The sequence below is a fragment of the Bipolaris maydis genome (assembly GCF_028858645.1).
Source record: "Bipolaris maydis strain C4 unplaced genomic scaffold PSV08scaffold_4, whole genome shotgun sequence".
Lineage (NCBI taxonomy): Eukaryota > Fungi > Ascomycota > Dothideomycetes > Pleosporales > Pleosporaceae > Bipolaris > Bipolaris maydis.
In genome coordinates this window covers 802,940-825,637 of record NW_027093860.1, presented here as the reverse complement: position 1 = coordinate 825,637, position 22,698 = coordinate 802,940, and the positions used below count along the sequence as shown (strand labels likewise).

The 22,698-nt window shown below is 53.2% G+C and overlaps 10 protein-coding genes across 10 annotated transcripts; 5 read left to right on the top strand and 5 right to left on the bottom strand.

Moving 5' to 3' along the window:
- The first annotated feature begins 6 nt into the window (after window positions 1-6).
- Window positions 7-1,668, top strand: PSV08DRAFT_33659 (uncharacterized protein). Its single transcript, XM_014223881.2, has 2 exons — window positions 7-227; window positions 289-1,668. Exon 2 carries the CDS (start codon window positions 306-308, stop codon window positions 1,545-1,547), a length of 1,242 nt encoding a protein of 413 aa, XP_014079356.1. The 5' UTR covers window positions 7-227; window positions 289-305; the 3' UTR covers window positions 1,548-1,668.
- Window positions 1,669-2,037: 369 nt separating this feature from the next.
- PSV08DRAFT_360611 (uncharacterized protein) lies at window positions 2,038-4,054 on the bottom strand. Its single transcript, XM_014223880.2, has 2 exons — window positions 3,817-4,054; window positions 2,038-3,724 (listed from the first exon to the last, which is right to left on the bottom strand). Exons 1-2 carry the CDS (start codon window positions 3,877-3,879, stop codon window positions 2,462-2,464), a joined length of 1,326 nt encoding a protein of 441 aa, XP_014079355.1. The 5' UTR covers window positions 3,880-4,054; the 3' UTR covers window positions 2,038-2,461.
- A 1,144-nt stretch (window positions 4,055-5,198) lies between these two features.
- PSV08DRAFT_281973 (uncharacterized protein) lies at window positions 5,199-5,550 on the bottom strand (the record flags this gene model as incomplete). The annotated part of the gene is made up of 1 exon (XM_066092560.1): window positions 5,199-5,550. A coding segment is annotated over one exon (298 nt), but the record flags the coding sequence as incomplete, so codon positions are not given.
- A 57-nt stretch (window positions 5,551-5,607) lies between these two features.
- On the top strand, window positions 5,608-9,192 carry PSV08DRAFT_387306 (uncharacterized protein; the record flags this gene model as incomplete). Its single annotated transcript, XM_014223878.2, has 6 exons — window positions 5,608-6,040; window positions 6,191-6,420; window positions 6,471-6,596; window positions 6,643-7,341; window positions 7,391-7,577; window positions 7,628-9,192. 6 exons carry the CDS (start codon window positions 5,608-5,610, stop codon window positions 9,190-9,192), a joined length of 3,240 nt encoding a protein of 1,079 aa, XP_014079353.2.
- An 833-nt stretch (window positions 9,193-10,025) lies between these two features.
- PSV08DRAFT_281949 (uncharacterized protein) lies at window positions 10,026-11,222 on the top strand. Its single transcript, XM_014223877.2, has 2 exons — window positions 10,026-10,447; window positions 10,572-11,222. The coding sequence occupies exons 1-2, from the start codon at window positions 10,202-10,204 to the stop codon at window positions 11,130-11,132; spliced, it is 807 nt and encodes a 268-aa protein (XP_014079352.1). The 5' UTR covers window positions 10,026-10,201; the 3' UTR covers window positions 11,133-11,222.
- A 2,042-nt stretch (window positions 11,223-13,264) lies between these two features.
- PSV08DRAFT_281920 (POT family-domain-containing protein) lies at window positions 13,265-15,607 on the top strand. The gene is made up of 4 exons (XM_014223876.2): window positions 13,265-13,393; window positions 13,461-13,679; window positions 13,736-14,776; window positions 14,829-15,607. The coding sequence occupies exons 1-4, from the start codon at window positions 13,367-13,369 to the stop codon at window positions 15,405-15,407; spliced, it is 1,866 nt and encodes a 621-aa protein (XP_014079351.1). The 5' UTR covers window positions 13,265-13,366; the 3' UTR covers window positions 15,408-15,607.
- A 637-nt stretch (window positions 15,608-16,244) lies between these two features.
- PSV08DRAFT_245550 (uncharacterized protein) lies at window positions 16,245-17,432 on the top strand (the record flags this gene model as incomplete). Its single annotated transcript, XM_014223875.2, has 1 exon — window positions 16,245-17,432. One exon carries the CDS (start codon window positions 16,245-16,247, stop codon window positions 17,430-17,432), a length of 1,188 nt encoding a protein of 395 aa, XP_014079350.2.
- Window positions 17,433-17,650: 218 nt separating this feature from the next.
- PSV08DRAFT_408496 (Alpha/Beta hydrolase protein) lies at window positions 17,651-18,934 on the bottom strand (the record flags this gene model as incomplete). Its single annotated transcript, XM_014223874.2, has 1 exon — window positions 17,651-18,934. The coding sequence occupies one exon, from the start codon at window positions 18,932-18,934 to the stop codon at window positions 17,726-17,728; it is 1,209 nt and encodes a 402-aa protein (XP_014079349.1). The 3' UTR covers window positions 17,651-17,725.
- Window positions 18,935-19,135: 201 nt separating this feature from the next.
- Window positions 19,136-20,899, bottom strand: PSV08DRAFT_408495 (uncharacterized protein). Its single transcript, XM_014223873.1, has 2 exons — window positions 20,203-20,899; window positions 19,136-20,156 (listed from the first exon to the last, which is right to left on the bottom strand). The coding sequence occupies exons 1-2, from the start codon at window positions 20,794-20,796 to the stop codon at window positions 19,197-19,199; spliced, it is 1,554 nt and encodes a 517-aa protein (XP_014079348.1). The 5' UTR covers window positions 20,797-20,899; the 3' UTR covers window positions 19,136-19,196.
- Window positions 20,900-21,116: 217 nt separating this feature from the next.
- PSV08DRAFT_245548 (uncharacterized protein) lies at window positions 21,117-22,523 on the bottom strand (the record flags this gene model as incomplete). Its single annotated transcript, XM_014223872.2, has 1 exon — window positions 21,117-22,523. The coding sequence occupies one exon, from the start codon at window positions 22,521-22,523 to the stop codon at window positions 21,117-21,119; it is 1,407 nt and encodes a 468-aa protein (XP_014079347.2).
- Window positions 22,524-22,698: the final 175 nt, after the last annotated feature.

Genomic DNA, 22,698 nt, shown 5'->3' with positions numbered 1-22,698 from the left:
TGCGCTGCACGACGAGAGCACACAAAGCGCGGTCTCAAGGTACATTTTTTGATATGCATTTTCTTTTAAATCTCAGCAAGCGTCAGCAAACCAAGTCTGAGCTTTGCAGCGGTGTGGGAGACAGTCTCTCGACCTTTCTATTTAGAGGAAGACTTGCGACGGCACGATGAATACCTCCGAACTCCGTGATATGTATGCCTTGAAGAAGACTGCAATGTACTAGTGGAGTATATAAAACCTTCTCTGCTGCTCGACGAATATCATATTCTGACCACATCTTTCAAGCAGATACTCGGTACCCCAACATGGCACTATCTACACCTCCCCAACTCAAAGTCCTCATCAATGGCGCCGGCATCGCAGGCTCTTGTCTAGCATATTGGCTCACAAGAACGCGACTCAATGCTTCCATCACCGTTCTCGAGCGCTCGCCCACACCCCGGGTAACAGGCCAATCAATCGAGATACGCGGAACAGCCGTTTCCATAGTCGACAAGATGAACTTGCTGCCTGAGGTACTAGCCCGCAACACAACTGAGCAAGGCACCCGTTTCGTCAACGCCTCCAACAAGATCATCGCCGAATTCGGCAAAGGCGAGGCCTTCTCATCCGAGTACGAGATCCTACGCGCAGATCTATGCGGAATCTTCCTCGATGCAACACGCAATGCGCCAAACGTACAGTACAAATACGGCGACCACGTGACCAGCATCTCGCAAACCTCCGACAAAGTAAACGTGCAATTCCACAGCGGCGCCACCGACTCTTTCGACCTCATCGTCGGCGCCGACGGATCCACCTCGCGAATCCGCTCCATGGTGCTGAGCGACGAGGCGCAGAAGAACTGCTACAACTTCATCGGCCAGTACATTGCGTACTTCAGCATCCCGCGCATACCATCCGATACAAACCACTGGTATTGGTACACCGTACCCAAAGGCCTCGCCCTCATGCTGCGTCCGCACCGCAACGAGAAGACAGTAGGATGCTACATGGGCGTCACGATGCCCGCGCACGGCCACCGCGATCCAGCTGCTGAAAAGGCCATGGAAGGTGGACCGCAAGCCCAGAAGCAGTTTCTGACCGAGTACTTCAAGGACTTGGGGTGGCAGGCCCAGAGGATACTAAAAGGTATGCATACCAGCGACGATTTCTACATGAGTCGCTCGGCGTACGTCAACTTGCCTACGTGGACGAACCACCGCGCTGTGCTGATCGGCGACGCGGCGCATGCGACGTTTGGGAGCGGGACGACGCTTGCGGTGCAGGGCGCGTATTATCTGGCGGGTGAGCTGGGGAAGGTGCGGAGGAGCGAGGATGTGCCTGAGGCGTTGAAGAGGTACGAAGAGGTGTTTAGACCGGTTCAGGCGCCCTATGCGACGTTGCCCTCGGGATTCCCGCAGTTGGGGTTTCCGCAGACGAGGTGGGGGATTCGTCTGCGGGATGCAATTGCGTGGGCAGTAGCGAAGAGTAAGGTGTATAAGCTGTTGCCGAGTGATAAGCCGGATGAGTCGCAGTTGCCGGTGTATGAATGGACGGGTGCTTGAGATTTGGTTGTGTTGAGATGGGGTGAGGGGGTTCAGTTATTCTCAATCTCTTGCTCTTTCGTAGATATGTATGCTGGTTGTAATCACATCTTTTCCTTAGCTCCACCGACTGTCTCTCCCCACGATTGATAGATCTTAGTGCGTTGAAGGGAGAACTCACAATTTAGAAAACACGGCATGTTAGTTGTTTTGCCATTGATTTGATACTGGGCCGTGGACAATCCTCATTCTGCAGGCAGTAAAATGGGACGGTAAGCGAAAAGGCGAATATACGAACAACGACAAGCGTACCGGCACGAAGGTCTGCTACACGAGTCAGTGACTTCTAAACACATCCTAGTCTCACACACTTCTCCATGTGCAGCAAGCCTTTCGGTTAGGTACGCCACTGCCACGCTAAGTAGTTCGTTATGCTGCAAGGTACGAGACGGGATGGAGCGAGGTGGGATGGACAAAAGTTTGTTCAAGTCCAGGTCGAGTGCATGGCTTATAGAGTAGACATGATTCCAATTTCAGATTTCTAGACAGAAACGTAACAATGTTGAGATAGTCTTCGTACTAACGTTATGCTTACATTAAAGACACGCGGTGCGTTGAAAGGAGGACTGTTCGCAGTGAAAAGAAACTCGCGGTAGCAAATATCATAAATAAGGCATTAATTCGTTCCTCCGTTTTGCGCCCCAAAAAAAGGTGTAAAAGTAAAATGGATAAAAGCAGACTCGCAGTTGGAGCCAGCAAAGTAAACGACGGGGTCCACAGAACCCTTTGAAAAGCGGAAGCGTCGTCCTATGAGATGTATACAACGGCTAGAAAGCCAAAAACGCTAAATGCTGACTGTTGCGATGAGAGGCTGAGAAGAACGCCGCGCGCTATGATGAGAAAGGAAATTGTACTGTGTGGGTCGTGGGGTTCGTCTAAGCGGCAACCGTGTGGGATCGGAACAGCATCTTCAAGCCGGATGGTTCCTTTTCCTTCTTCCTACTGCTCTCCTTGCCGCTCTTACTTGAGCTGTCTCTGCCGACTTTACTTGAGCTATCCCTGCCGACCTTGCTTGAGCTGTCTTTTCCAACTTTGCTCGAGCTGTCCTTGCCAACCTTACTTGAGGCGCGCTTGGACTCAGAAGACTTGGACTCAGACGGCTTGGACTTGCTGCGATGTGACTTGTGCCGTGATTCACTAGTGGTGGTCCTCTTGGACCTGGTGCTGCGGCGCGACTTGAGGTCGTCTTCATCAAGGATACCCGCGTCGCAAAGCTCTCGCGATACTCCGGGGGTGATGAACTCGCCATCAACGCTGGTACCGCAGCTTTCGGCCTCGATGTCAGCGATGCCACGGCGCCACTTTTCGACGCGGCTGAGTTCCTGCGGCTGCAGTTCGTCCAGCTCGTTGCTGGGCTCTTCTATGGCAGCAGGGGCAGTGGCGGCACGAGAAATCATGGGCTGCATGGGGGGCTCGAGAGGGTCGTTCGGGGCTTGGATCTTCTTGATGATCTTGTACCCACCAAGGGCGACAATGGTAACGCCCACAGCAACACCTCCAGCAATCATAAACTGAGGGCTGAGGAGTAGTGCAGCGACTGCAGGGAAGCTGCCCTTGAGCGACATGAGAACACCAGGTCCCATTTTGGTGACGAGGGCGCTAATCTCGGCTAGCGTAAGCGAGACGGCGGCTAGTGCCTCTGGGTTCTTCTGTAGGTTTTCGATGATGGCGGTGGCCGTGTACTGGAGGGCGTTTGCCTCGTCGAGAAGCATCTCGATCTTGGAAGCCTTTTCTTTCAATTCGAGCTCTTCGATCTGCGGGTCTGGTAGGGGTGGGGGTACATCGCCGTATGCGAGGTCCATGTCGACGTAGGCGGCTTTGGCGCGGGGCTGGTCGGAATGCCTCCTCGCAACCTCTTTTCCGTGTGAGTCTTGGCCATTGAGGTCAGCCTCGAAGCGATGGCGGCTGCTTCGTGGAATGTCGGTATGGCCGCGCTCTAGGGGAGGGCGCCTGGATGACTTTGATGCCTTTGAGCGATGGGAGGCCTGGGAGCGGGTGTCGTCATCGATGCGCAGAGCATTTATGCTCTTTGAGAGTTCCTTCTCCTTGACAGCGGCATCGCGCTCAGCTTTGATTTCAGCCTTGCGCTCGCGGTATGCAGCCTTGGCCTCCTTGAAGACGCCAAAGATGTGCTTGCTCTGGACGGGGAGTGGTCAGTATGTGTATGTAGTATGTCATGTAGGCGAGGGTAGGGTAAAAGAGGGGCTAGCTGGATCTGTCGACTACTTACACTGCTCACCACCTTGCCGCTCTTGTTGATCACTGTAATGGTTTCACCGAGTCCTACGGCCATCCTGACGTACTAGGGGCAGGTTGTTCCTGCAGTATGCACAGCGGGCGGGACGACTGGGTTTTTGTGCGACCAGAAGGGCGTTGCGGTGAGGGTGGTTGTACTTGTGGTTCCGGTGTGTGAGGCGGTCAGGAGGGATCAATGCTCGCGGAAACGGCAGCTGGCGCAACTCCACAACAAGGTTCCACCTGGGCCGTCTGTCTGTCGCGGGCGGGTGGCGGGCTCTATAAGGGGAGTGCGAGTCACAGTTTTGGCGGGATTACTGTCGGGGGGTATATTCGGGAGTGAGGCGATTTTGCGCCAACTGCGACACGCAGGCCATGATGACAGTGGAACCGCTGCGAGGGCGCAGACTGGCCGCAAGCGAGATGCATCGAAGGCCTCCACGCGACTGCCGTGTCGTCTCGGCCAGTACAGGAGGGGCAAGGCGGGCAGGCGTGTCGCCGTGTCAATGGGTGGTGCTAGAGGCGCTACCATGGCGGCCGGATATGCGGGCAGCGAGACGCTGCATCAGATCCCTTGGGACGGGGGATGCTATTGGCGCGCCGCCCAGCCACTGTGTTTCTTGCTGCCGACGTGGTGAACGTGTCGCTGCTGCGAGTGGCCGACTAGCCCTTTGTGCTGCCTCAGCTTCTGCGCGTGCTGATGCCATGGTGCAGACGGTGGTTGATGCCCAAGCTGCCGCCCGGGGGGGTCTGCGGGATTTGCGTGACCAGCTGGCAGCGCTCCAGTCTGCTTTTCGCTACTTTTCGCTGCTGGGGGGCGGGGGATGCTGGTCTTGACCGGCCTTGACTGGCCCTTGAAAGGCCCTGGAGTGGCCCTGACCGGTTCAGAACCGCGCCTGCCGTGGCGCAAACTGTGGCGCATGCTGTGGCGGTGCCCCTTCAAACTCGCCGAAGCTGGGCCCAGACTGCCAGCGGCCAGTGCCAAGGTCTTCTCTCTGCTTCTGCTGCCCGCCTCTCGTTGTGGCTACCTACCGCCCAATAATTGCAATGGCATGCAAGGCTGCGTAAGACGTGGTCATGCCCTTTTACTTTTCTCTTCTCTTTTTCCCTCTTTTCTCCGCAACATCAGCGGCGCCGGCTGTCGTCCAAGTGTGCCATCATTGTGGCTTGAAGCTCACGGCTCCTCGTCGTCATCCCACGTCCACCGACTCTCAGGCTGCTTTTTCGTATATTCACCGGTAGTGCCAGCCTAGGTTTCCGAACCACGTATGGATCGAATTGTCCGGCGCACTGGCCATGGCCTTTGCTATCCGAATGTCGGTATCGTGACTCTTCTGTCGGCTGGGGGCAGGTTGCGACTTCACGCCGTGGACCGACGATCACCACTCCATTCTTGACGTTTGCAATGGCTAACGGAACACACCTGCTCCTTTAAGTATGCATCGCCATGTGGGTGTGTAACCCAGCGACCCTCTTCCACGTCTTTTCGCATAGCACTGGCCAAACGGAAGCCGAGCCCAAAGCCGCCGTCGCGGTGACTGCTGCGCCTGCCATGACTGTAACTCCGGAGCTGGCTCTCCGCAATGCGAACACGTATCCGGCTTCGCAAACGGTCAAGCAGACCACATTTATGCAATGCATTGCTAGCCTTGAGTGATGGCCAAGCGCTGGTTGTAGCGTAGATAGAATGCTCCCAATGGAAGGGGAGACATTCCCATACACACACATATGGACTGCACATCGCCGTGAGCATCGGTAGCCTTCTTCTCACCACATTGCCATAGTCATGCAAGGTAATCAAGCAAAAGAAATCAGCGATAAAGGGGCTAAGGTACCTCGTCACTTGGTCCTGATACACCCTTCAAGCCCAAAGATGGCGCCATCTCAGGGTCATCGCTCGCCATGTACGAGCGGTGACGCTGATACCATCTGTGAGCACCAGTGCCTGAGCTCTCCTGCGACTTCGTCGACGTCGAGAGACGATGAGACGTTCTCCGACACGACACTCGACGATGTACTCGAAGACGACGAGCCACTATCCCCTTGTTCACATACCTTGACCGGGAGCACGTCTTCGCATAGCACAGACACATCTGCCCGTGCCATTTTCCCCTTGCATCTCATTTCAGGCTGTAGCTCAACCGGCAGAAACACAATGTGTACCTTTTCGCGGACCATTACTGTAGAAGAAGACAGGAGGAAGTTTTTAGAATTGAGAGGTATGTAAGACGCGTGGCCGTGGTCGAGGTGTGGTGTGCTAGGCACGTAGTCAATGGATAGCCCCGCAGGCGGCGCACCTGGACCCTAGAGCTCCGTCATCGCTTCGCTCGCTCCCTTGCCCGCTCAAACCATCACACGCGACTATGCAGGAACAACACCGAGGGCGTACTTTGGAGCCAGGCTGACCATGCCCACAGCAGTCCCTCCGCACGATGATACCACCATGGGCACCGTGGGCACAACAGACCCGGACCACACACTACCGTTCATGGATCGAACGCCCGCGCTCTCCCACCGCATGAAGCACGACAAGTCGATCCTGGCACTGGCACTGTCCTCGCAATACATCTTTGCCGGCACACAGGGCGGAGAGATATTGGTACGGGTGGCAGAGAATTTTGAACTTTTCTGCATCTGATGGTGTATTAGGTCTACAGTCTCGATACCTACGAGCTTCGTAGAGTCATACATGCGCACAAGGGCAGCGTGCTTGGCTTGTGCCTGTCGCAAGACCGCAAATGGCTCTTCTCGAGTGCGGCAGACCCAATTGTCAATGTCAGTGATTACTTCCGTGCACTGGGCGTGTGTACTAACTCGCCAGGTCTGGTGTACATCGACATTCAAGCATCTCTATGCCCTCTGGTCTCCCTATGACATTGGTGACATTTTCTGTGTCGCCTACTCATCCCAACACCATACTGTATACCTTGGTGCCCAAAATACAAGCATACAATGGTATGACTTGAAGGAAAAGGATACCAGGCCCACGCCTAGCCTCTCTTCGCGCCCGACCGAGCGCAAGAACAGATTCTTTGACTCACTCGGACCCGGTGGTGCCCAAACACCAAGGCCTGCCGGCGCAGACACAAGACCGCGAGATGCATCGGGTGGGCAGGAATTGCAGATCGACAGTCATGACATTTGTCAGTTTGCCCATTATGGATACGTACACTGCATGCTCGTGGGGAGCGGCATACTGCCTGAAGCACCATCGGAAGAAGTGCTAGTCTCCGGAGGTGGAGACGGGCGCATCCTGTTATGGAGGATAGATCCGTCACAGCGGGGCAGCATATCAGCCATCTGCACGCTCGAAGATGGGAGAGAAGAGGGCGAATCAATCCTGTCCCTGGCTAGAGAAGGGTCTTTCTTGTACAGCGGACGCTTCGATGGCGAAGTCAACGTGTGGGACCTGGAGACCAGGCAACTAGTGCGAAGCCTAAAGGCGAGCACTGGCGACGTACATACCTTGTCGTTAGGCTCGGGTGTTCTGTATGCCGGTGGTAAGACTGGTGCTATGCAGGTAAGTCTTGGTATGAGTGGGTTTGAGCGGGCCAATCTGACATGCTCAGAAATTCAACGAGCATTATGAGACTATTTCGACTTTCCAAGCACATGACGGCTTGATTCTCGCATCAGCCTTCACTCGTTATGCAGAAAAGTCAATACTGGTCACGGGCGGCAATGACAACACCGTCGTCGTTTGGGAAGTCAAGGATTGCGCGGAGCCGGATGCCGCTACAAGAAGAAGCAATAATGGTGCGTACACGCTGGCATTCGTTAACCCGCACTTCTAATGTGTTGTGCAGATCTCATGGTGGAGTCTTTGAGTCAATTCGTCTCGTTTCGGACCGTATCGTCGCTGCCCAAGTATCGTGCAGACTGCCGCCGAGGTGCATCCTACCTTAGATCGGTTTTTCAGAATTTTGGTGCCGTAACCGAGATGATCAACACTACCGACTACAACCCAATAGTATTTGCCAAGTTCCGTGGTAACCCCGCCACAGCGGCATCGCGAAAGAAGATTTTGTTTTACGGCCACTACGATGTCATACCTGCAGAAAACGAGCAGCGCAAGTGGAAGCATGATCCCTTCACTCTTACCGGAGAAGGGGGCTACTTGTATGGCCGTGGCGCATCCGATAACAAGGGGCCTATCATGGCCGCCATCTATGCCGCACATGAATTGGCCAATGAGCAGAGCTTAGATTCTGACATCATCTTTCTCATCGAAGGTGAAGAGGAAAGCGGCTCTCGTGGCTTTGAAAAAGCCATACGGGCTAGGAAAGACCTGATCGGTGATGTTGACTGGATTCTCCTGGCAAACAGCTACTGGCTCGATGACCATGTGCCATGTCTGACGTATGGACTGCGAGGCGTAATTCACGCTACTGTGCAGATTGAGAGTAAGCACCCGGACTTGCACAGTGGTGTTGATGGCAGCGCACTGCTGGATGAGCCGCTCAAGGATCTCGTCATGTTGCTTTCAAAATTGACTGCTCGACATGGCAAGGTCCAGATTCCTGGTTTCTATGACCCCATCTTGCCTTTGGCCGATGATGAAAGGGAGCTGTACACCGAGATCACCAATACGCTCTTGCGCTGCAACCCTGACCTGGGCGACGCAGATGAATTGGCGCAATCACTAATGCGTAGGTGGCGCGAGGCATCTCTTACTATACATCGCTTCCAGACATCGGGCCCAGACAACTCGACCATTATCCCGCGCCTTGCAAAGGCAGCTCTGTCTATCCGTCTGGTACCCAACCAAGAAGCTGGGGATGTAGCCAAGGCACTGAAGTCGTTTCTACAAGATGAGTTTGAGCAACTCGACTCGAAGAATGAACTCAAGGTTACCATTGACCACCAAGCTGAGCCATGGCTGGGCGACTTTGGCAACGAAATATTCCAGACGCTCGAACGGGCCATCATGTCGGTATGGGGCCCGCGACTAGGCCAAAGGAGAGAAAGCATGTCAGCTGCAAAAGCCTCGGACTACTTTTCAACAAATTCAAAAAGTGCAACAGAAGTCAGTGCTGCTACCAAGAAATCCGCTGTCCCGACAACGTCCAACACGCTAGCCAATTCTTCGGATCCGGCGCTTGCCACTGCAGTCGATGCAGGCTCTGACACTTCCACACCGCATCCGACAGAGGAGGAGTTTGTTCCACGCAAGCCTCTTTATATCCGCGAGGGTGGTTCCATCCCCAGCATCCGGTTCCTGGAGAAGGAATTCAATGCGCCTGCTGCGCATCTTCCGTGCGGCCAGGCAAGTGACAGTGCACATTTGGACAATGAGCGGTTGAGGCTGGTCAATCTATATAACAGTAAGAAGATTTTCAAAGAGGTATTTAGGGAGCTGCCACGGAAATGAGGGGGTTGGTGGTGATATTGGAGTTGGAGGGGCTAGTCAATGGACGGTCAAAGTGTGATTTTCACGTAAAATCAGCAGAGTGTTTTTTTGTTTCTTTTCTGAGTGAATAGGGAGGTTGAATGGATGAAACATGTGCCCTATGGCTATCTTCAACATGGCCATTGCGCGGGTTTTGACATTTTGATATCGTATGAGTTTGTTTACATTTTTCATTCATACTAGCTCATAAAGCCATAGACTACTCGAGGAGCTATCTTCATATCAGACAAACAAAAATGAATAGCGCTGACATTATGGTTCTTGCTTCCACACACACACACACACACCCCCGCACTATACCCGTATTAACTACCACGCACCCCCACACTCTGTCCCGAGTGGGGTAAAAAAGTAAGCTTCCCAACCCCTTGTTGTTCTATCTTTCCCCCCTTCTTACCCTACATCCCTTGCAAGCACCCAAGTGTCTTCTTTTTTTTTGTGTTCTTCACCAAAGGTATCTAATTTGCCGTACTTTCCGATTGATTTCCAGTTGGGGCAATCAAGGTTGGGACTTTTGTAACCGTGTTTCTGTTGAGCAGCAGCAGCAGCAGCAGCAGCACAGACCAGAGGATATATCAGCTACTAGACCAAATCGAGACAGAAGATCAGACCAGAGTTTGGGCGAACTTTTGTTTGCGCAATCTTTGTTCAAGGTAAGGATGGATTTTCCGGCCGCGGAAGTTGGCGGGATACTGTGTCTGAGAGTTTTTTGGGGGGTGACGAGAATAGGGGCGTTGTGGAAATGCAGGGCGTAGCGAGTTGGGGGTACATTGGAACTGACTGAGTCATCCAGGTGCAAAGTTGGTTTATTTGACCGCATTCTTTTTTCTTTGTCGTTTCTTTCTTTTCTCGCAATATACAGCGAGCAGCGAGATAAGACGACTGGATGCAAATCACTCTCGGGTTTCTCGACTACCAACCGATCAAATACTAACAAGGGAGAAGAAAGAAGAAGAAGAGGAAAAAAAAAATGGGAGTCTTTTACGAAACGATTCCGGATAGCCTCGTGTCATGGATCCATGAACAGCAAATGTTCTGGGTGGGCACTGCACCGCTGGCAGGCAATGGGCATATTAATATTTCGCCCAAGGGGGGGCAGGGACAGCAGTTTGGAGTGCTGGATGAGCGCACGTTTTGGTACATGGATATGACAGGCAGTGGTGTGGAGACGACTGCGCATTTGCACGAGCCGGGAAATGGGCGGATTTGCGTAATGGTAAGTTCTCGGTTTGCTTCTCAATCTCCTTCCTCGTTACAAGATGTGTGGGTTTGCGAGTCACGACGAGATACATACCGTGCCAGTTTTGTTTAACAGCAGCTGAAATCATCATACTTTGTAGTTCACAGCATTCACGGGACCCCCCAAAATCGTCCGAATCTGGGGCACAGGACGGGCGCTGGAAAACGGAAGCGCAGAGTACGAGGGTTTTGTGCAAGACCGCAAGTTGTCATCTGCCTTTAGCTCGCGTAGCATCATCGTCGTCGACGTGCACCAGTGCGGGACGTCGTGCGGCTTCTCCGTCCCGTACTACGACTTTGTGGGCCACCGGGATATCCTGGAGAAACACTTTGCGAACAAGCAGAAAAAGTACGAGGAAGGGAACACGGAAGAGTCAATGGATAGGTATTGGGCGTGGAAGAGTCAGAAGAGCATTGATGGGCTGCCGGGCATGAAGAGGGGGGTCGAGTTTGCGGAGAAGGAAGGGGTGGCGCCGCTGAAGAAGATGGTGGGGAGGTATGCGCCTGAGAACCAGGCGAGGGAGGGGGCGAGAGAGAAGCTGGAGCCGGTGCATTTGCTGCTTGTGTTGTTGCTAGGGATGGTGATTGGGGGTGCGATGGCGCTGAGTGTTGTTACGCCGGAGCGGTTGCAGGCGTTGAGGGCGAAGAGTATGGTTGTGTGAGTGGGTGGAGAGGAGAAAGGGTTGGGTTGTGTGTGGGCGTTTGTAGCTATGTTGCTGTGACGTAGCAGTTATGTTAGTGTGGCGTTTCTTATTGTTGATGTGTCAGAATGCGAGCCGTCTTTGAGGAGAACAAAGAAGGGCCCTGGAAGATGGTCATGTGACTGGCGCCGAGTACTACTACGCCACGCATGGATGAGGTTGCATGGACGAACGGATATCTCGGCCTTGGGGCCTGGCTGGCAAAGAGATATCACTGCTTATTGCAGGGCAGAGTGGTGCGGGTGGCGGCGGTTATGCCGCGGCCGTTGAACAGATGGAGTATACAAGACGGGCGTCGAGGCGTGCTGGGCGAAGCGAGGAACAAGTGGGGGGCCTGGGCCAACCCACCGCTACCTCAGTGTCGGGAAGGTGCAAGCGGTCCCATTACTCTAAAGGTATACATGTGATTGCCCATTGGTAGTGTGCGTGTGCGTGTAGCAGCAATAGGCGCGCTCCCGTGGTCTGCGCGCATGCACAGGGCGGGCCCTGAGCACCCACAGCAGACCCAGACACAGACAGATGGAATACTTATACACCTGCTGCCGTTGCTGTCCCGCGTGCTGAGAGACGCTATCGCCGTCTCCCCACCAGGGCGGGCAATTTAAAGCGCCTGTAGCGAGCGATAGGCAAAATAGCCGTACACACACAGACATGCTACATACATACACATGTACGCACATGATGCATACAGACACCAAGCTCACGTGCGCGCGGAGACTTGCCGCGGCCTAGCTTGCACCTGCACCAGAGCTTAATCTATCCAACCGACCATGGCGATCGTTCCAATCCCCGGCCTTTGCTCTATCAATCCAACACACACATGACGTTCAATATACGCCAAAGGAATGCCGCTCCTCAGCCGCCCTCGTAAAGGATAAGCACCATGGTTTATCGTATTGTAATACTAATGCCCGCTGCGTCCTGTCGGTGCAACCCCCATTGCCCTACCTACGACACGATTGGCTGACTCGGACCTGGTCTTGCGACCATCTACTATCACCGCGATAGAAAAGTACTAGGAGAGGAAAAGAATCAGTCGTGGACTCGGATCCTCCTCGGTTGCATCGCAAAGCTTATCCAACGCCTCAATGGTTCTGTCGTGTCTTGTCAGAGTGTGTATGGGCGCTGGGCGCCGATGTTCCTGGTCCTGAGGGGCGAGCCAGAGACGCCTTGTCCGACGCCCAGGTCTTGGGTGCGCAGAGAATATTCCAACATGCGACGACGCGGTGGATCTCTAACAAGCGGCTGCGAGTCTGGGGGCGAATGGGCGAATGGTAGCGCGGATGGTGTGCTTGGCCAAGTCGGCGGTACTGGCTAAGACCCCAAGCTTCCAGCCATTATCTTGTTCTCCCGGCCTAGGCGGGCGGCGAACGGCCTTGGCACCCACCCACCCCTGGTCGGTCTTATCCGATCGCTGTGGTGTTTTTTTTCCTCGTCTGTTGCATATCTCGACCGCACTGTTCGCTGATATGGGCCGCGAACAACAGTGGTTGGCTGGCTGGCCTGATGGCACCATAGGGCGACCCGCAAATAGCCATGTTCAGGCCCTCAGCATCCTGATGGCTCGACGAGGGCATGCATGGCCCGCACACCCATCCGCCGGGTCTAGAGAAGCAAATGGGACGGTGGTAGCGCATCTGGGCGGTGCTTGGGGGGGCGGGCAGCGGGGTAGCGGTGCCCTCGTTTAGGCAGGAGACAAGAACAAGGCCATGCCAGCTGGGCGCCACCGCGAATTGTTATCTTGCACGGGGCAAGCTCTCTTGTCTTCCAGCTTGCCAGTGGTGGTTAGCAACTTGGCGAGGCTTGAGTAGGCCGTACCGCCTCGGCGATGCAGTGCGAAAACAGCTTCGTGCCGCTCCATTCACTCACGCGCCGATTGCCCTCTTGGGCGTCCCAGCCGCGGTGGCAATGCCCGCTGTGCTGATGCCACATACCGCGACACTGTCAATACGCCGCTGATCCTTGTTCCAGCCTGCGCGCCTTCCTCATTTGGCCTCAGCCTGGGGAGCACGATGTTGGTCCCGTCATTTGCGTGCTCTAATTAAATACACCTTCACTCGGCCGTCTTCACTGCTTCTGCTTCTTCAGGGCCTCCTCTCTCTCACTCCTCCTCACTGCGACAATCCATATAGCTGCCATTGGCTGCTCTTCGCAACAGGCCCAGATCCCCCGGTCATTCTCTTCCACCGTCCAACATGCCTGTCGGCGACGCTGGTGAAGTAGTACGTCCCGCCCTCGTGAAGAAGAAAAAACAATCCCATTGCAATGGCCTCCTAACACGTTCTACAGCAAGCCGTTGGCTTGGACCCTGCCCTGATTGACGCCTCGGGTGACCCCACACGCCAGCACCCTGAGCAACACACTGTTGGCGCCCCCGCCTACCTTCACTCCGAGGGAAAGGCCACGCTTCAGGATGCCTACATCTCAGAGGAAGGTGACTTCCCCACCGAGGAGGAGCTCGCTACCCTTCCTCGTGTCCCTGCCAGGATTCCATGGAAGATCTTCACTGTATGTTTCTCCTCACTCCAACTGCACGTGAGAGCCACGCTGACCCCATTGACCAGATTGCCTTTGTCGAGTTGGTCGAGCGTATGAGTTACTACGGTACCGTTGCTGTATACTCCAACTACATCGCCAAGCCCCTCACGACTCCTACTGGCGCTGCCACCGACCCCGACGATGCGCAAGCCCAGCCCGGTGCCCTGGGCATGGGCAAGCAAGTTGCCTTCAGCTTGACTACCTTCAACGCCTTCTGGGTCTACGTCTGCCCCCTTTTCGGTGCATGGATTGCCGACACCTACCTTGGTCGTTTCAAGACTATTCTCTACTCTGTCCTTGTTGCTGAAATCGGTCACGTTATCCTTGTCGCTTCCGCCGCCCCCTCGGTCCTCAAGAACCCCGACACTGCTCTCGGTGTCTTCATTCTCGGTCTCATCATCATGGGTCTCGGAACTGGAACTTTCAAGCCCAACATTGCTCCCCTCATTGCCGAGCAGATTCCCCAGGAGAAGATGCGTGTTGAGACCCGTGGCACCACTCGCGTCATTGTTGACCCTGCTGTCACCACCACCCGCATCTACAACTGGTTCTACTTCTTCATCAACATTGGTGCGCTTGTCGGTCAGATCAGCATGGTTTACGCTGAGCGATACGTTGGTTTCTGGTTGGCTTACTTGATCCCCACCGTCATGTTCGTCGTTGCCCTTCCCGTCTTGATCTTCTGCAAGAAGTTCTACATCCTCCGTCCCCCGAGCGGCAACGTCATGGGCCCTGCTTTCAAGCTTTTCTTCAAGGCTCTCGGTGGTGGCATGGCCGCTAACCCCGTCACCACCTGGAAGAACTGGAACAACGGCAACATGTGGGACTCTGTCAAGCCTTCCACGCTTGGCGCCAACAAGCCTAGCTGGTACAACTTTGATGACGCCTGGGTTGATGAGGTTGCTCGTGGATTTGCCGCTTGCTCTGTCTTCTTCTGGGTCCCCATTTTCTGGCTTGCCTACCGCCAGATGGACTCTAACCTCACCCAAATGTGCGCGACCATGAACCTCGGCGGTGTCCCCAACGACATTCTCTCCAACCTTGACCCCATTGCCATTATCATCATTGTAAGTTGACTCCACGCTACTGATTGCGAAAATGTTACTAACCAAACCTCAGGTGCCAATCATGGATACCACTGTGTACCCTTTCCTCCGCAGGCGTGGAATCCGCTTCACCCCCATCAAGAAGATCACTGCTGGTTTCATTCTCGGAGCCTTCGCCATGGTCTGGGCCGCCGTTCTCCAGCACTACATCTACAAGACCTCTGGCTACTACGAGACCCACGACCCCGACTACAAGACTAACATCTCCGTCTGGGCTGTTACCGGTGTCTACGTCCTCATTGCCATTTCCGAGATTTTCGCCTCAGTCACCACCCTCGAGTACGCTTTCACCAAGGCGCCCAAGAACATGAGGTCTCTTGTACAGTCCGTCCAGCTCTTCACCACTGCTTTCTCCGCCGCTCTCGCCCAGGCTTTCACGCCTCTTACTGCCGACCCCCACATTACCTGGAACTACGGCAGTGTCGCCATCATCTCTTTCGTCACTGGTATTGCTTTCTTCTTCGCCTACCGCACCATGGACAAGCAGGAAGACGCGCTCAACCTGTTGCCCACTGGTCACCTTGGTACGGAGGAGCAGGCTGCCGACGTTGAGAGGCGCCAGAGTGTCAGCGCCACTGCTGAGAAGCACTAAGTGTCTTGCATTGATGTTAGTAATGCGAGGTGATTTGTTAGACATTTTACTATTGAATGCTAAAAAAAAACGACGATATACCCCAAACTCATGTGTTTAAGAAGTGCAATGAGATTGATTGCATGTTTGCTGTCGCGGTTGGCCACATGTTCTATACCTAGTCCCGAATTAATACAAAATGTTTGTTCAAAACAAGCTCTATTTGCTATGTCTTGTGAAATAATGACCTTTGTTTCAGAGGTTGTTGGCCATGCCTTTACAATGACTATATTTGACTTTTCTCTATCGACTCTCAGGCATAGAATTACTCATTTTCGATCCATGGCTGTCCTCCAACACTTGCGTTCTTGACATGTGTTGATTGGGGTTGCCTGGGGCGGTATCTCGGTGTTCCATGCCGTGTACCATGGTTGAGCGCTACTATGTCGATTACGAGCACCAATGGTACCATTCGCTTTAATCTTGTCGCAATGCCAAATAATCTATATCAACGCCCCCCTGGCCTCGCCAACTTTTACAGACTTTTGACATCTTCTCACTTCTTAGACAGCCAGACAGTGTGCACCAGCAAGGTTTCTCACAGTGATCACACATACACCACAACAGCAGCAACAACGCGCCGATATGTCTGACACAGATTTACAATGCTGGCCTCACAGCAGGCTCCTCACAATGTCGTCCAATACGGATTATATAAAAGTTCTCAACAGGCTTTCTCCATTTTGGAATGAACAGCTACATCACTGTACAGCACTTTCAGCCTTTCTCCCGCATTCACAAAGACGAAAAACACAGAGGTTTAATTCGCTATACTATCCAAGCCACTACTACGCAGAAATGGCTTCTCTTTCTCCTGTAATGACACCAGGAGAACTCAAGAACGTCCTCGAGGCAGAAACACACAATAATGGACTCACGCAATCGGGGATTTTTCAGTGTTGGTTACAAGGCATCATCGGGACCGACATGCCTTTCGGCATGAGTAACAGTGCAGCAACCCTCGCACTCCAGGATGCCATCATAGTTGGGCTCGACGCAGAATGGTACGAGCACGACGCATCCTTGATCACCGAACTGGGCGTCTGTGTTCTCGATCCTCGAACCATCCCCAAACCTAGCAGTAACAATACCACAGGTCCGTCACCAGCATGGGACATTCTCGCAGCGCTCGAGACCCATCATGTACGCATCAAGCCGCACGCTCACCTGGTCAACAAAGACTTTTGCAGCGGGTACCCCGAGAACTTCCAATTCGGAAGTACAACTTTTGCAAGCATCTCGACCGCCCAAAAAATGTTGCGGTCCATCTTTCTGAGGCAAGATGAACATGCCTCCCCCCGCCCAGTCATCTTCATCGGGCACGCTGTAGACAACGACTATGAAGTCCTGAAGCAGCGCTTCGGTATCGACGTCTTAAGTCTAGGCACTATCATCACAACTCTCGACACCCAAACCATGGCTATAGAACAATCCCTCTCCCCCAACAACCGTCAGATCTCACTCAAGAATCTCCTGGCACACTACGGAATCCAGGAACAATACCTGCACAACGCAGGCAACGACATCGTCACCACCCTCATAACCGCCCTCCTAATGGCCTACCCCACCCCTCCCACTCCCACTCCCACCCCCACCGCCCTCAGCTACGCAAACCTCAAACCCCTCCTCACCTCCTTCAACACCGCCTCATCCCCACACCGCCCTTCCTACGGCCAACTCCGCTTTTGCACAAAATGCGACTCGGAGCTGCACACGCTGCGCCACTGCAAAGTCTCCATGCTGCACTGCGACTTTTGCGCTGCAGACCCAAAGTCGGCCCCCCAGTGCCATACCCATAAGACGGACAAGTGTGGCGATGCGGCGCGGACAAGGGCGACGAACAAGGCCACAGCAGTGGCGCCCAAGACGCAGAATGCGGTGCCCTGTCAGTGGTGTGTGCAGAGTACGGATCCGAAGAGGTATAAGGGGAGGGAGGCGTATGGGCATGAGAGTGCCGAGTGTCCGTTTTTGGAGCAAGTGGTTTAGATTTCAAATGTATTGGAAATGTTAACGATTTCTTTTTTTTTTGTCTTTTGAAAATATAGGTACTTTGAGACTTACTTCTTAGATTTGGTTCCCCCCGTGTTTTTTTGTTTTTACCCCTTTGTGGAGGATAAATAACGTAGTTAGTGAGTCGAGGTTTTCCTTTACAATTTCTCTGAATTCAAACCCCCCCCCAAAAAAAAACTTATTCAAAGTAATTAGTTTAAAAAAAAGACTTTTTTTTTCTCATTCCATTGTGCTCACATTAGTCCCAAATGAACCCCCACCAATCTCATCTACTTCCCCATTACCCCCTCCATCCACGGATACACTGTAGCATTCGCCTCAGGATACCCCATATGCAGCCTGTCCTTCAAAAACCTCATTTCCTTAGGACTCCCATATTCAGCCAGCAACATGCTATCCTCAACGGGCATACAGCCATCCAAGACGCCATTCACCAGCAACAACCTGCAACTTGGCATTCCTTCGCCCACGACCGCCACACCCTGGCCTTTGCCGCTAACAAGACTAAACTCATCCTGACACTTGTCCATGACCTCGTCAAACGACGCATACCCATACTTCTGGCGGTACGCCTCCTCAAGCCCGAACGGGTACTCGTGCTTGTCCACGTGCGCAAGCCACTCGCGCCCAATGTAGTGATGCGTCCCCGCGCCGTGGCCTACGCTGCCCACGAGCCGCGTGCGATGCGTATGTGCGAGCCGGATGGCGTAGTAGCCGCCTGCGCTGAGCCCCCACGCAAGCACTTTGCCCGCATCGAGATAAGGGGTTGCGGCGATCCAGTCGAGGATACTGGAGAAGAGGCGGTCCGGAGATAAGGGGTCACGTTTGTTGGCGGGGCAATCGATCGTGGTGCCGGGGATGTCGCAGACGACTGTGGCCCAGCCGCGGTTGAGGTGTTCTTGCGTGCGCTCCGTGTTGTCGGGGCGGTGGCCGTCGAGGCCGGTGATGAGGAGGACAGTGGGGAAGGGTCCGTCGCCGGGGGGTTTTCGAACATACACGGGGATTTCGGGGCCGTCGCCATTGGAGGCATGCTTGTGAGGTATACTGATGTCGTGCATTGGGTGCTCCCAGAGTTGAGTGCCACGGAAGTAGACTTTTTTCTGCTCTTCAAAGACTTGCTTCTTGAGTTCTGTGCCGATGTAGGGGAAGCGGGCCAGTCTGTATACGGCGTTTGCGTTTAGATATAACTTTTTTGCAGCCTCCTTGTCCTTGGCTTCCATGTCTTGTGCCTCTTTGGCTAGTCTTTGGGCAGTGGGTAGAAAGGCGTTGGTGTATGCATCTTCATAAGGATCGTTGATATTGTTGTCGATGAGGTGCTTGAAAATGGGCTCAAAATCTTCAAACTTTCCGTCATGGAACGGATAGACGCCTTTGGTGCAGGGAAACTTCCAGCGTTGTTCCCATAGTTTCTGGATGCTGCCGCGGTGACCATACTCCTTTGTGAAGAGATCACCCAAAATCCAAGTTCCGTCAGGCATGGTATGAAATAATTTGTAAGTATTTTGAAAAACAAAAGACTAGAGCAATGTCTCAATGACCCTGCATAGAGCGATCCATTGCTCGTATGGCTGTATAAAGTATCATGTTCGGCGTTGGCGGGGCCGGATTGGATCGACTCGGCCCGGACGGGCCCCCAAACGGGTTTCAAGACCCAACTTTGAAAGAGTCTTGGACGTTACAAAGTCACCATAGTAAAGTATTAGAGGTGGGAATAGGTGAGTATTTCTGAACCGCACTAGCTCAAGGATACTCCTCATTTTCCTCCTCGTCAGCCCCGTGCTTCACATACTCCCTCAATACTTGCACAAGCTTTGCTCTCCCGTCTTTTCTTTCAAAAACTTGTGCATGATCCACTGTAGGCCACCATATAGTTTCCATGCCATGGCCTTTCCATTCAGAGTCTTTCCAACTATAATCCTCGCCCTTGAGATCGGCGTTATTCAAGTACTTGCCAACAGTCTGGGCGTCGACAATAAGATCTCGTCCGCCTAGGCTCACAGTCACATCCCGGCCTCGCAAATCCTCTTTCCAAAGAATATTCTGTGCCCAGAAAAAGTGGCGCGCTAACGTATGTGCGACCATCATATCGGTGGACGCAAAGTAGTACAACTGATGTTCGTTTGCACCTCGCGGATGACGCGCTGTAAAGTTGTATGCAACGTCTGGAAGGTGTAGAAGAAATGTGACTGGGTCGATGAAGACCATGGGCCCAACTTTTGCAGCGGTGGTAGGGTTTTGAATGAGATGTGTGGAGACTACAGAGCCGTAGGAATGGCTAGCAAGGACTATTTTGTCAAAGCCATGGCGCTCAAGGATCATGTCAATCTGACGACACATCTCGTCTCTGCCAGGCATGGGATCGGTGATGCGGAAGCTAATGGGCATGAGTTCGATCGCAATAACGCCGACTTGGCCATCCTCAGCTGCAAGTGGATCGTGTTTGTTGATCTCGGCCAGGAACTCGACATAGGGGTGTAGGCCGATACCAATTCCATGGATAAAGAGGATAGGTAAACGTGTTCTGGAGGTATGTGGTCTATACCAGTAGCTCAGGTTTCGAGCTGGTGAAATGTTCCGTGTAGTGAGACTTGCCAGGCGTGGTGGAAAGACAGCCAATGTGTTGCGGATATGGGTGCGAAAGTGCATGAATCCAGCATAGCGCAGGCGAATAGCTGTGATGGTGTCGACAAGCATGACAATCTGGCCTTATCAGTATCTCATGAGCACTAAATAGCAATGTACGTACCATGTACCACAGAAACGGGCGGTGAGCCATATTCACCTGGTCAATAGTCAAGCGCAAGCTCTTTGCGCTGCCCATACCGGGCGCTAGCTTCCGCCCCAGCATCGTTTCAATACCATCGGCATACTCGTTCAATTCGTCGTCTTCTGAATGGCTCTGCTCCGGATGTGCCTGCCTCCTCTTCATGCGCTCATCGTCGCTTTCACTACGGCGATTTAACAGCGCCCATGCAAAAAACTCACGCACATTCTCTCGTCGCACCTCTCCAGGCCTGGCGCCCAGAAACCATCTGCTGATGTAATATTCTGGGTGAGGAATCTTATCCCAGCATCGCCAGAAAAGTTCTTTTCTTTCTTCCTGTGGGAGTAGCGGAGGATGTTGTGCTGATGCCTGGAGCGTGCGCTTGCGGGGTATGTACACAAGAAGCCAAAATGCCGTCTCGATGGCGCTCCATGTTAGCAAAAATCGACGAAAGGCCGTATGAGGAGGTTCAGCGATACTGAATGAAACCCAGAATATGCTGAAGGGTGTGATAGCGCGTAACCCCAAGATGCACGTCCGGATGAATAGGTACTTTGGCACCGTATGGTCGATCATGATCGCAGCAAACGGTGCTCGAGACTGTTCTCAACTTGCCCGCAGTCTCACACGAAAAAGGTGAGAAGTTACTGTAACATCGCAAACATGTTGGCTGTTGATAGACGGGAACTCCACCTTCTGCAGGCACTGATGACGCAGGCCCTTGCGAATCTCTTAGTCAGCCTCACCCCGTCATCTGATCATCTTGCATATCATTATCTTAATTATTGCTACCTGAAAAATAACCAAGCTTCTACTCTAATGTTTGGAAGCTGATATCCAAACAAACAACACCTCCTTCTAGGTCTGTCCGAAACGCCTCAAATCTTCTATATAGTCTAAGAAGAGTGGTCTGACCCATCACGTGACGAATGTCCACCACCTGAGCCACGACGTTTGTCAAATCTGCTGCTGGATCCATTTTCAGGTGATTCTCTCCAGCTGTTGTTCCATGGTTGTTTCCTGTGGCCCTTGTGGGTGGCCTCCTGCCCATTTGGCTTCCCAGAGTGCGAAACCTGACTGGGCGATATCGAAGGGGGATGGTCTTTATCGCCCGAATGAGGTTGACCGTGGTCGTCAGAGGAGGAACTCCCGTGCGAATTGTATTTTTTCTTTTTTCTTTTTTGGGCTCGTGCCTGCGCATCTCTCTCCCGTCGTTGAGCTGCGTTGGTGTTGGCAACGCACATGCAATGTGCTGAGATGTGTTCCTCGCCGGGTTCGAGTTGGCATTTGTTGGACTTGCACTCGTCGCAGTGAAGGCCTGTTGCTGTGCAAGCGGACTTCATATGCCCGGATTGACCACATCTCCAACAGTACTCTTCTACACCGCCGATCGATTTGAAGTTGGCAACGCTATACCGCTCAATATCAGTGGCCACTTCGAGCATCCTATACCTCGGGTGATCCCTGCAATAGTGTTTACCAAGCCCAATCTGAAAGGCGCAAATCAATGTACGACCCGCATCGTTGGCCGCGGTGTGGGGGTCACTATGCTCGAACCACAGGTTTTCCACAAGTCGCTTCAGTCCAATCTGTTCCTTGCGGGGCATGTTCCAACACTTCCCCTCTCGAGCAAGAACTTGTGTATCAATGTATCGGACCACCGTGCCAAGAGGGTCCATGTCGAATTCGATCGCTTTGTGCTTCAGGTTGTTCTTGTCGTGGCTAACGTCATGGCCCAGGACGACAATGGGACGATTTCCCTTCGACCCAGGAACGCCCTTGATAGGTTGGACAAAGAGATCGTGCAATATCTGGCGTGCTTGAGCAAACGTGACAAAACGGCCTTTTCCAAATCGATTGCCAAGTACCCCTCGTGAAAGTGGATTCTGGTTTGGTAAATGCGATGTCTCGATCAGCCGTAGCAAGTAGAATTGTACTTGCTGCAGTAAATGCTCTCCAAAATCTCCAAAATCTCCCCTGTCCACAAGTGACGCAACATCTTGCCGGGAAAAGGTAGCGATACCCACTTCGGTCGTCTCTTCCGTGTTGTTGGACCAGTGTTCGCAGTCCAGACACACCACGATGATGTGGTTGGCAGCTTCTCGTGCAAAATCGGGAATGTCGGAGATTTGGTTCATCCCAATGCAGTGCTCCCACACTTCAATATCTGTGAGTTGTTGAAAGCGGCTTTCTAGTACCATGATGGCAGAATCTTGCTGTTGCTGCTCAGGTACTGCAAAAGGAATATCCATTGAGAAAGACGTCGACTCGGTGTCATAGGATGTAGTGAGCGTGGTATCCATAGCGATCTGTACTAAATATAATCGTCTGGAACAACAAGGCCCCGGGCGCTGGAGGCGTAACGATGTAGTTACTCGGGCTGAGTTCTGAGGTTGAGAGTTAAGAGCCAAAGCCTGGATGTTGCGCTGATGCCAGATAAAAGGCTGAAATGGAACTAGAAAGAGCCACCATCTATCA